The 11868-nt window shown below is 46.5% G+C and overlaps 1 protein-coding gene across 1 annotated transcript in view; it reads right to left on the reverse strand.

The window, feature by feature from the left end:
- Nucleotides 1–11352, reverse strand: part of TMEM165 (transmembrane protein 165) — a 33260-nt gene extending 21908 nt beyond the window's left edge. Inside the window, exon 1 of the mRNA XM_045815961.2 lies at nt 10903–11352. Coding sequence (XP_045671917.1) covers nt 10903–11109 — 207 coding nt within the window. The 5' untranslated portion in view covers nt 11110–11352. The remainder of the gene's footprint in view (nt 1–10902) is intronic.
- Nucleotides 11353–11868: the final 516 nt, after the last annotated feature.

An 11868-nucleotide genomic window follows, 5' to 3' on the forward strand; every position in this document is an offset into this window, starting at 1 on the left:
GGATATATAGATGGTCCTATGCTAAGTCTAAAAATACCCTAGGGGGTGTCATGTGGTCTAATAAAGACAAACTGAAGTCTTGGTTGGCATTAAGGTCATTTTAAGCTGAAAATGTAACCATGCTCAAACAAGCAAAAAGCACTTTAAGTATTTTTAACAGTTAGTGACAAGTCCATTATTCTGTGCTGCTCAGCGTTCTTCTCCAAAGTTCTGTACAGTTCCGGGGCACCACCGTGGAGAAGGCTCCGCCCCCTGAAGATCTTCCCAGACAGAAGAGGCTCTAAAACCAGGGATTGGCAGGCTGCCGTGAGGCCACGACCAGCCTGGGTCAGCTGAGAATGTTTTTTACATTTTTAAGGGGTTGCAAAAAACAAAAAGGATCGGAAGGGGGAGGGATGGAAGAAGGAAGGGAAATTATACAATGGAGACCTTAAAAACCTAAATTTTAACTGGCCCGTTAAAAAAAAAAGTTTGCCAACTCAGGCTGTAAAAAACAATTAAATAGAGGCGCCTGGGTGGCACAGCGGTTAAGCGTCTGCCTTCGGCTCAGGGTGTGATCCCGGTGTTATGGGATCGAGCCCCACATCAGGCTCTTCCGCTATGAGCCTGCTTCTTCCTCTCCCACTCCCCCTGCTTGTGTTCCCTCTCTCGCTGGCTGTCTCTATCTCTGTCGAATAAATAAAATCTTTAAAAAAAAATTGTGAAAACTGTAAAGATAAACGAATTCTAATTAAATTCTTATTGAAAATCACTTATCTTGGTATACCTAAATACCCTAGGCTTATTGAAAGATTATTGAAAATAACCTATTTTGATAATACATTACTTAATACCCTAAGTTGACAGGGGACACTGAAACTGAATGTGCTCCTTTGTTGCCACTGACACTGTCTGTTGGTATGATTGTTTTTAAGAGCAACATGCCAGTATGTAGGAACAGTTATAAAGATTCCCATATTCTTTGGCCCTGTATTTCCACCCTTAGGAAATTATTCCAAGAGAACAATTCATTGAAGATGAAAAGGTTATTGTAACATTGAGCCTGCTTCTTCCTCTCCCACTCCCCAGGCTTGTGTTCCCTCTCTCGCTGGCTGTCTCTATCTCTGTCAAATAAATAAATACAATCTTAAAAAAAAAAAAAAAAACAAATAAGGGCCTGGGAAGGACTGGGTGCCTACGTTCCCATGACTGCGACGGTCCGTCTGTGGGTATCTCCGCTGTGGGTCCCAACACGTAGAACTATAAAGTCACGGGTGTTGGTTTAGGTGGCAGATTGTAGCTCACCCGGACAAAAGATTGTTTCTGCCGAGAGAGCCACGTGAAGCCGAACGGGACCGCCAGAGAAGGCAGTCCGTTTCCTCCTCCACGCCCGAGTTCCGGAGAAGAGAACCTGCGCTTAGAGGCACGCGCTGCGTCGGAGGGCTGCAGCCTGGGCCATTCTGTGTCTCGGGGGTCTCTAGGCACTATCCAGTCATTGGGTGTCCCAGCTGAAGGTGAATGACCGGCATCTGGCAGGTGGAAGCCACAGGTGTGGCTATGGACATGCACCATGCGCAGGACCGCCCCCCAACCCCCACAGCAAAGAATTCCCGAATCCAACACGTCACTAGTTCCCAGGCTGGGAAACTGGGCTAGCCAAATCACTTCTAAATGTCTCCTCCAAGCCTAACCGCCATTCTTGAATTAACTTTTAAGGCCTGTGAATCGCTAGAAACCTAAGAAATAAAAAAGAGAAAGAACCCCCCAAACGCATGTGATATCTGACAGGGTAAAAACAGAAGTACTTTGATTTACAAAGGTCCTAGTCAGAGATGTCAGAGATATGAATAAAATCCTAAATTCTTAGTGCGCATGTCATTCCTCAACTCACAACATAAACTTGAGTCCCAATTCCACAGTAAAGATCAGCAAGGTTTAAGCATTTATCAGACGAGAACTTTGAGCTAAAAATCGGGGAAATTTAACATTTTAGAAAATATCTGGTGTTAGGATTAAGTCAAAGGGACGGCCTTGGAAGCCAGCTCTTGATAAAGCAGGTACCATTTTAAGAAATTCTTGCTTTCTCTCCATGACCATTTTAGTTCCGTCTACACTGATGTTCCTTTAAAGATGGGCTTCCTTTCTCATCAAATACTCTATGATCATTAAGCATCATAAAAAAATACAAGCATTTCAACTCAGCTCTCGTTAATGCAACCATTTTCCTCTCAGGTACAGCTTTTGTATGAAGGAATTTCACTGTAAAGTATTTAGGATCTGAAATCAAGAAAATGTTTAGGAATGAATATACACCATTTATGATCAATTAGCTCCAAGCTCAAAAACAGAAAATGTTTACTTTTAAAAACACAACAGGAATCAAAACTACATGTTCTCATGGCTTTATAATTTCCAGCTATAAAGCCCTGGCCACATTACTCGGCCTGGCTGTTTCTCTGTGAAATGAGGACAAAATAAAACTTGCCTTTCGAGCACAACAAAACAAAAAACTACATATTATTAAAAACTTGCTATACACAGAACACAAGAACATGACCTTGCAGCTTCTACCGTATAGGAGGCTGGTCCTGGATATCCAAACCGAGTGTTAAACCACCAACCACTGTGCTAAGAATTTAAAACCAAAGCAGCAGGGTATTAAGGAGATCAATCTTTAAAACTTAAAGTGCTAATAACAGGGTCAGAAAATGATCATCGGTTGTCAAGGGCCTAAGTGCTTACTGTGTGCAAGGAGCATGTCCTTTTTCTCATTCACCTTCAGGGTGACTCTGGTTGACTGCAAGCCGTCCAGGGCCAAGGCCTTCCCACTTACTCTACGACTCGGGCAGGAAAACCTCCCCGGGACTCGAGCTGCGGGCCCCTGTGAAGTTAACTACATGAGCTACCACACAGAAGGCTGCTACGGGGACGCTAGCGAGCAGTCACCACAGCGCACCACAACACGACCCGTTACATCTGTATAAAACGAGGTTAGGTCGTCATGTTACCTCCCTGTTGAACAATGAGCCACAGCAGCTCTGGCCACTAGAAAGTAATGCAGGCCACAGAATTTACATTTCCTGGTAGCCACGTTTTAAAAAGTAAAAACAGATAAAATTATTTTTAATAATATTCTGTCTAACCCGATATATCCAAAATACTACTCTGGGGACAGCATCCTTTCTTCCACGCGGCGGCCGTCTGCTCAGCACACCCAGCTCCGCGCGGCTCCATCCGGCCCAGCCGCGTCTCCAGGGCGCGGCGGCACCGGCTCAGGCCTACAGCTCGGCGCAGTGCGACGCAAGAGCCTTCGCCCCTGGGAACCACCAGCTCAATCGTGCAGTCCTACTGCCCTTCCCACCTCCTTTTTCTGATCCTCCTTGATTCCTCAAGATCCGACTTACACAGAACCTCGTAAGCAAGGCCGAGCGCAACGACGCCCGCCCCCCACGATCCTGCCATCCTCGAGCGAAAGTGAACGCATACCGTGGGCATGGCAGGTACAGAATTGAAACAAAGCTTAAGACAGGGACACTGCAGAGTTCATCTTTTTGTATCAGAAGCATATATAAATGTAATGCTGTCGTCTGTAATAACAAAAGACAAAATAAATGTCGGGCAACGGGGAACTGGTTAAATAGTCGCTCTGTGTATCAGAATATTATACTCTAAAATATAAGTAAAAAATAGAATGTTTTATTTATACCAATAAAGAAAAATCAGTAAGATATTTTTAAGTTGGAAAAAAGCACCTATTACACGTGTAGTCATCGGACGTATGTGTGGAGGGGCGTGGGAGGGAGGGAGGTTTACGGTTTAGTGCCGTTGTCAATGCGTGCCAGCTCTCAGCAAAGAGTCAACTGTTTGATGTTCACAGGGAAGAAACCAGGATGACTACAACAGAAGTCGGCAAACTTCTTCTTAAAGGGCCAAATATTTAACCTCACGTGACAGACTCAGACGCCGTAGCTGGGCAGAGCCACAGGTAATACCTGAATGAACGGGACGGCTCTGCTCTGATAAAAAACTGTTTTACAAAAACAAGCAGCCAGTGGTAAGATGCAGTTTGCTGACCCCTGAACCAGAATACAAGAAAAGGAGGAGACAAACTGTTTCTCTCTACGTTCTCTGTACTTTTGGTTTCTTGTTTTTACCACGCGCATGATTACAGACACCTGTTGTGCACTGCTTCAAAAATCTCTTGGCCTAATCTCGTGCTCTACCTATAGAGAACCAATTCCTTGAAGGCTATTAATTGGTTTCAGGCAGGTCCAACCACAAAGTAAGGGCTCTGTACTCCTTCACTACCCGGAAGTATGGAGGAGTTAACGCCTGTGGGGCAACCTTTGACCAAGGGTGAGGTCGGCTCTGAAATTCATCTCATAAGCCTCCCTGAAGCCTCAGCAGGATTTGGTGCGAGCCACCCACACACTGGACTAACTTCAAAATGCACTGGGGTACATGCCCTTATGTCATTCCCAAGACTGACAACTGGAAAGAATACAGGCATCTTCTGAGAACAGGGAGTAAACTCATCAGATGAATGGCTGGGGTAAAATGCGAAAAATAAATTGAGCCCGGACTGAAAATCCTGTCTGTTCTGACCAGCAAGAAGCCCTTAAAAGTTTCTGAGCAGAAGGCACAAATATGATTAAGGCACTGTGGCTAACAGATTAGGGCAGAAAGTAAAGAAGGCCAGCCAGTGGACCAATTAATGAGGTCAGCTGCATTAAGACCAATGTTGAAGACAATTCAGAGAAGGGAAAATTCTGCACATCATGGAAAGGGAAAATATCAACAGAACTTTAAAAATCGCAGTGGAGGAGAATGGATCAAAGATGATGGTAAGGTTTTCTGCTGGGTTTACTGGAATATTTATATTCCTACAAAATATTTGGACAAGTAGGAAAAGAAATAGGTTTGGCTTCAGATACGTTCGCTGTGAGGCAGTAAAAAGCATTTCAAATGAAGGTTTCCAAGAGGCCATGTGAGTTGAGGCCAGGAAAGTCTCAAGGTATGTGTCTGGCTGCTGGCAACCTACACTGATCAGCCAGAGCTTTGCAAGTAAACAGTATTTCCAAGGGAAAGGGAGATTAGATTAAGATGAAAAAATGAGCCTTAGAGAAGGTATTTACCTAGGGAAGGGGGTGGAGAGGGAAAAAAGACCACCACCACCACAACTGTCTTTGAAATACTCAGCCAGGCAGGCGAGCACAGCAGACGGTCAAGTTAGGGGCAGGCACCATTTGCTAAACTACTAACTAGTAGATGCCAAGTATTTTCACACACGCGGTTTAACCAGCTACTCAAAAAACCTGAGGACTGTTATCTTGACTTGAGAGACTGAAACTTATTAAGACTCAAGATCATCCAGCCCAGATGGGGTAGGGCTCTTAAAGAGGAGGGTGAACGGTGTGAAATGAGAGCTGAAAACGACCCCAGGATGTAGCAAGTTGGTGGGTTTTAGGTATCCTTCAAAACCCAAATTTCAGTAAAGGACAACGATTGAAGCCAAATAAGGGAAGCCTAAAGTGAAGCAAAAGAGCAGTGAATTCCCGAATTCCCAGTTAGAAATCTGGTCTAGGGACGCCTGGGTGGCTCAGTCAGTTAAGCATCTGCCTTTGGCTCAGGTCATGATCCCAGGGTGCTGGGATTCGGTCCCACATCGGGCTCCTTGCTCAGCACTGAGCCTGCATCTCCCTCTGCCTACCCCCGACAAATAAATAAAATCTCAAAAACAAAAAAAAGAAATCTCGTCTATAAAACTGAAGAAATAGAAATGAATACATCAAGCAGTTAAATTATTGGTCTTTTTCATTCCCCCCTTTCCCAAAAAGGAGAAGCCCATGGGCATGTGTCAGCAGACAGAACGGAGCCAACGAAAGGGAGAGCATAAAGACTCCGAGGAGGGAAAGTAGCGGAGGTCAGAAGAGAACAGGGACACAGAGAGGAGGCACGGGGATGGCAGTCTTGCCCCATACACGGGGAAAGGCAGGAAGTGTAGGTGCTACAGGCGGGTCAAAGGCAGGGACAGTAACACAACTCTGCTACCCCACTATCCAGTTACACCGTGTCCTACCCGTCAGTCGTGAAACACCCGTGCCTGCCTTCGTACAAATACCACCATTTCAGTATTTTAATTTGAGTGTCAGATGCAAATTATTTACATCCTGAGAGGTTAAAAAAAATTGCTGAATAAAACTCATCTTTAAAAAAATTGCTGAATGGGGCGCCTGGGTGGCTCAGTCCGTTAAGGGCCTGATTCGGCTCTAGGATCGAACCCCACGTGGGGCTCCCAGCTCAGCGGGGAGCCTGCCTCTCCTTCTCCCTCTGCCTGGCGCTCTGCCTACCTGTGCGCGCTTTCTCTCTCTCTCAAATAAATAATCTTTTTTTTTAAATTGCTGAATAAAACATCTTTTACTCAATTAAAATTAGTTCCAAACTGAAAAACAGTGCGGCGGCGGGGAGCAAGTGCCCTGTGTGCTCTCATGATCTTCAAGAGAAGGATGCAAACGCCAACAGGACCAACAGAACTCCCACTCGCGTCCTAGAGCCCAGACACAGCGGGCGGCAGTGACCCGACGGAAAGCTGCGTGGGGACCCCGCCGCACCACACGCGGCCGCCCGGCAGAGCCAGAGAAGACGCCGAGGCCCCTGCGAAACAGGAGCCACAACCAGCGAGCCGGGAAAGGGCCGGGCTCCCCGCAAGAAAACAGCAATAAAGCCGCTCAACGAAAGGCATCAGAGGTGAAATCTGGAGGTAAAGGAGTCTAGAGGAAAATGCTTAGAGCTGGCTTAGAACGGTCTCCTCACCATTCCTTTACTGAATCAAGTCAGAAAAGCCTTTCCCACAAAGTGGAAAATGTGCACAAAAATATATGTGCAACTTAATTAAGACACCATGGAAAAACCTGGCTTTAAAAGATTTTGTAAAGGGTGACTGGGTGGCCCAGTCAGTTAAGCGTCGGACTCCTGATTTTGGCTCAGGTCGTGATCTCAGAGTGCTGAGATCCACCCCTGGGTCCTGTGTCGGGCTCCAGGTTCAGCAGCGAGTCTGCTTGAAATGCTCTCTCTCCCTCTGCCCCGGCTTGTGCACGCCCTCTAAATAAAATGTTTAAAATAAATACATAAATAAAAAATGAGATTGTATTTAAAGATAAAATTGTATTTTATTACAAATTTTCACTATCCTGTCCTTTCGTTTGTGAATGGTTAGGTTTGTTGTTTTTTATTGCTACTTGTTAATTCGTATTAGAATACTATATATTTAACAATTAGATTTTTACAAATACATTTTATTTTAATGAGTTAAACAACTTTATTTTTATAAATGTTACTGTTTTGTAATGTATTTATAAACTGAGATTTGAAATGTATTAAACGTATTTCACTTCACTGATTTTTTAATTGCTTTGATGGTAGAATACCACCAAATTCAGTAACATAATGATCACTTCATTCTGACACACCAATCATGAGTAAGACAGGAGTCACCTGACAGCCTCTATCTTTGCTATAAAGAGGCTAGAACTGGGAGGTTGGGCTGAATGGAGCAGGAGTGCAACCTCATGAAAATGGAAAAAAAGTTTAAAATATCATACAGAAGGTCTTCTCACAGTTCAAAGATAATAAATAAAAGAAATGCCAAGAAACAGTAAAGCAGAAAGACAATAACAAGAATTTGTACTGGGTGAGGTAATAGGCTTTTGTGGCTTTATCAACCATGCTACGCGGCCAGAGCAGTTCTTCGGACTTCCAGAATACACAGTGAATGATAAACTGCCTTTATTAAATCTGTCTGATCTCCCTCAACTAAATGGACTTAATGCTTCTTGTATTATGTGCTCTGCCTGGGGAAGGAATAAGAAAACAACTGAGTAAGTCACTAGAAGCATAATCTGCATAAATGAAAAGATCCAAGTGGTCAACAACTACTCTTTCCAGGATTTGTAAACTGGGGTTTATTTGTAATTGTAAGTACAGAGTGAACCCCCCCCCAACTTTTTTAGCTGATTATAGAAAAAAAAAAAAAAACCCAATGTAGAAAGCCCTGTCAGAAGTTATCTTGTTTCAAAGTACCCTGAGATATAACATTTATATAATACATCTTACATGTGAATGTCTACCAGTGAAGGAGACTCTTCCCCCTCCAGTTTCAGAAGTCCACTGTCACACAGTGGCACGAAAAAAGTTTAAATTTCCTATCCTTTTAAAATATACTGGATGTAGCTGCAAAGCAAATCAGTTGAAACTTCCAGATATCCAGCAACATTCAGCCCTTACTTATATGATTATTAAATTGAACCCTGACCATATCTTACTTTTAACAATGGGACAAAAAAAGCAAATGATACTTATATTACATAGTTTAGAAAACATGAAAGAAAAATCTCTTCCAACATACTGTAGCACCATAGAGAAAAAACCTGAGCCTTATCAAAACATTAGATGAAAATATAATTAAAACAAGATAATTAGATTCTACTACAATATAGAACAATTTAGAATAAATTCCTATCTTGGGACGCCTGGGTGGCTCAGTGGGTTAAGCGTCTGCCTTCGGCTCAGGTTATAATCCCAGGACACTGGAATGGAGTCCTGCACTGGGCTCCTTGCTCAGCAGCGAGTCTGCTTCTCTCCCTCTGCCTGCCGCCTCCCCTGCCTGTGCTCACTCTCTCTCTCTGACAAATAAATAATCTCTTAAAAAAAAAAAAAAAAGAATAAATTCCTATCTTAAAAGAAGCACCGGGGCGCCTGGGTGGCACAGCGGTTAAGCATCTGCCTTCGGCTCAGGGCGTGATCCCGGCGTTCTGGGATCGAGCCCCACATCAGGCTCCTCCGCTGGGAGCCTGCTTCTTCCTCTCCCACTCCCCCTGCTTGTGTTCCCTCTCTCGCTGGCTGTCTCTATCTCTGTCGAATAAATAAATAAAATCTTTAAAAAAAAAAAAAGAAGCACCAATAAGACAGCTGACCCCTGAACAATATGGGGTTAGGGGCCCCGCACAGTGGGAAATCTGCTTATATCTTTGGGCTCCCCCAAAACTTTACTAATAGCCTACTGTTGACAGGAAGGCTTATTGATAACATACACTGATATCGATTAACACATATTTTGCATGTTATATGTATTATATACTGTGTTCCTAAAGTAAGCTAGAGAAAAGAAATGTTAAAATCATAAGAGAAAATACATTTACAGTACTGTATTGAAAAAAAATCCACACGTAAGTGGACCCATGCACTTCAAACCTGTTGTTCAAGGGTCAACTGTATATCAAAATATTAAAGACAAAAACCATATTATATTGTGCCTGTTCCTTCCCTTCCCATCTCCAGTTTTAAAGACAAGAATCCTTAAGTCCACTTAAATATAGTCACTGCACACTGCTGCTTTATTTTACAAGGCTAGATTTTTCCTCACTGCCTAAAAAGGTATTATTAATAGCCACACCTACCACTATTTATATCTCAAAAATCTCTATATGACTAAAACTCTTGATAAAGGCCTGGAACGTTACATTCAAAATCTCTCACAAAATTACTTAACCAAAAGTAGTTTCGTTTGAAAATAATGAGGTAATGACAGATAATGAGTTTATATGACAGAAGGTTAAAGGATAAACACTAAAAATACATTTCATGAATCAGCATTTTAGTTCAATTTCAGAAGTGAAAATGGCTAGCAGAGTCAGCTGAGCTCAGGAGTGACAGGCAAGAGAGAAATCACTTTCAACCAGGAAGTTTTAGGGAAGTCTTCAAAGTGTAGGTATCTGCTGGCTCTTGAAAGGTGGGTAGGGTTTTGACCAGTGGGCTCCAAGCTCACCGAAGCCTTTTTAGGGAGGCTGCCTGCTGGGGAGGCTAGCCACAGAGTACATGGCACATCTCCTGTTTGAGTGGTTTGAGTATTGCGTAGGAGCAAGGGAGCGGTGTCGAAAAAGCCTGGAGGCCGGCTGGGACCAAATCAGGAAGAAATCTCAACATCCGGCAGAAGAGGATGGCCTGAAGTCAGTATGCAGGGGCAACTCACTGAGGATTTCGGAGCAGTGAAAAGGAATTCAATTTCAGAAAGATGAGTTAGGTGGTGACTGGCTAAATGTAGCCTGGGTGGGAGTGGAGGCCTAGGAAAGGCTGAGCGCCAAACCTCTCCCACTAGAAGAGATCCCAGAGGCCTCAATTCAGGAGTCCTAATTGGAAATGAGGAGAAAGCTTCCCTGGTACAGGGAAGGCCTTTAAAAATGCCGCCGAGGTTCTGCATAAAAGTGACTAAGTGATTCTATTAACATAAATTTAGATGTTAATAAGACCAAAGGAACAAGTTCTGGTAGCTTATGAATTTAGTTTTGGCATCCCACACCGCTGCAGCACTCTGTACTGCCAAAGACTGATTATTCCTCTGCGTTCCTGAGGGCTACTTCCTGCAAGCCAGAGCACGTTTTTAAAAAGTGAGAGTCACGCTTCATAATCCATATACATTTGGCAAAACACACAGGCCGTGCAAAGCTGAGTTTGGGTAAGCAGTTTGGGACGAGCGGTTTCAACAATGAAATGTCCTATGCTGTTATCCTCAGAGAACACGAAAAGCCTCCCACTGTCCTGTGTTAAAAACTTTCTACGCGGGATGAGTATCTGCCGCTCTTTAGGACACGTCCGATCATCACGAAGCCCATGCCTCGGCAGCATCCCGGTGCTCCGGGACTGGAGAGTTACAGCGGACGCCGGGCTGGGCGCTCCCTTCCCCTCCCCCCGTAAGGAGCCGGGCGGGGCCGGGCGCGACCCGGGAAGAAGCGCCCTCCACCGTCTCCACCCCCAAGGAGCCGGGGCGGGCTCCCCTCCCCCTCGCCGGCCGCAGTGGCCGAGCGCCGGGCTCCCGGCGGCCGCGAGCCTGGTACCCGGGGCACCGGCTGCCCAGCACGTCCTGCTCACCTCGGCCCGGGCTGGCTCGGGGCCCTGCACGGCCGCGGGCTGCAGCTGCTGGGCAGGCGCCTGCGGCTCCTTGTTCCGGTGGCTAAGGTCTTCGTCGGGGACAGCGCGTACGCCGGTCGGGGCCCACAGGAGCGCGAGCAGCAGGAGCAGAGGCAGCCGGGGCGCCGATGCGCGGCCACTCCCCCGGGCCGCCGACGCCGCCGCCATCCCGGCGGCCGAGACGGCCACGCACGGGCGCCGCAGGAGGAAGTGCGGGCGACGGGAAGCGTCGACCCCGAGCCGCGCCCGCCGTGCGTCCCTCACGCCTCGCCGCCGCCGCTGCCGCTTAGTGAGAAGTCGGCACCATGCGGGAAGTGGCAAGGGCGGGCGAAAGGCTTAGCGCAGGCCGGCGTCCGCAGCGGCCGGCTCGGTCCTCCCCCTCTCCCGCGGCGGCCAGAGACTCAGCCAACAGTCTCGCTGCGGCCCAGCCCAATTCCTTGGGGCCCCGCCCCTGCCGGTGACAGCCTCCCATTGGCCCGGCGTCCTCCTCGGCGTCGTGACGTCCTCGGGCAGGTTGAGGTGCGGCTCGCGCCCTCTTCCCATTGGACCCCGCGCTCCTGGGAGGTACTGGGCGGCGCGTGACGTTCCTCTCCTCGCATCCTTTTCGCGCTCCATGCGCTCCTTCCTCCCCGGTGTCTGTCCACCCGCGCGGGACAGCACGGTGCTTTGCTTCTGCTCCCACCCGAGTCTTCTGCCCTCATATCCGGGCCGGTCTACGCTGCCCGTAGCCTGTCCTAGATGTCAAATTAGTTGGAGCGCGGTGGTTACGTGGCACTCGTTGTGGGATCCGCTACACCTAGCCGAGTTCCGCGCTTCCTCACGATTCTCGGTGCCGCCTTGAACGTGCGGCCATCTATTGAGGGCGGTGTTCTTGGAGAGTCAAATGCGAGTGTTTAAAACAAATTTCTGAAATGGGACTTCGGAAAT

This window comes from Ursus americanus, chromosome 8, assembly GCF_024610735.1.
Source record: "Ursus americanus isolate L20-20 chromosome 8, mUrsAme1.1.p, whole genome shotgun sequence".
NCBI lineage: Eukaryota > Metazoa > Chordata > Mammalia > Carnivora > Ursidae > Ursus > Ursus americanus.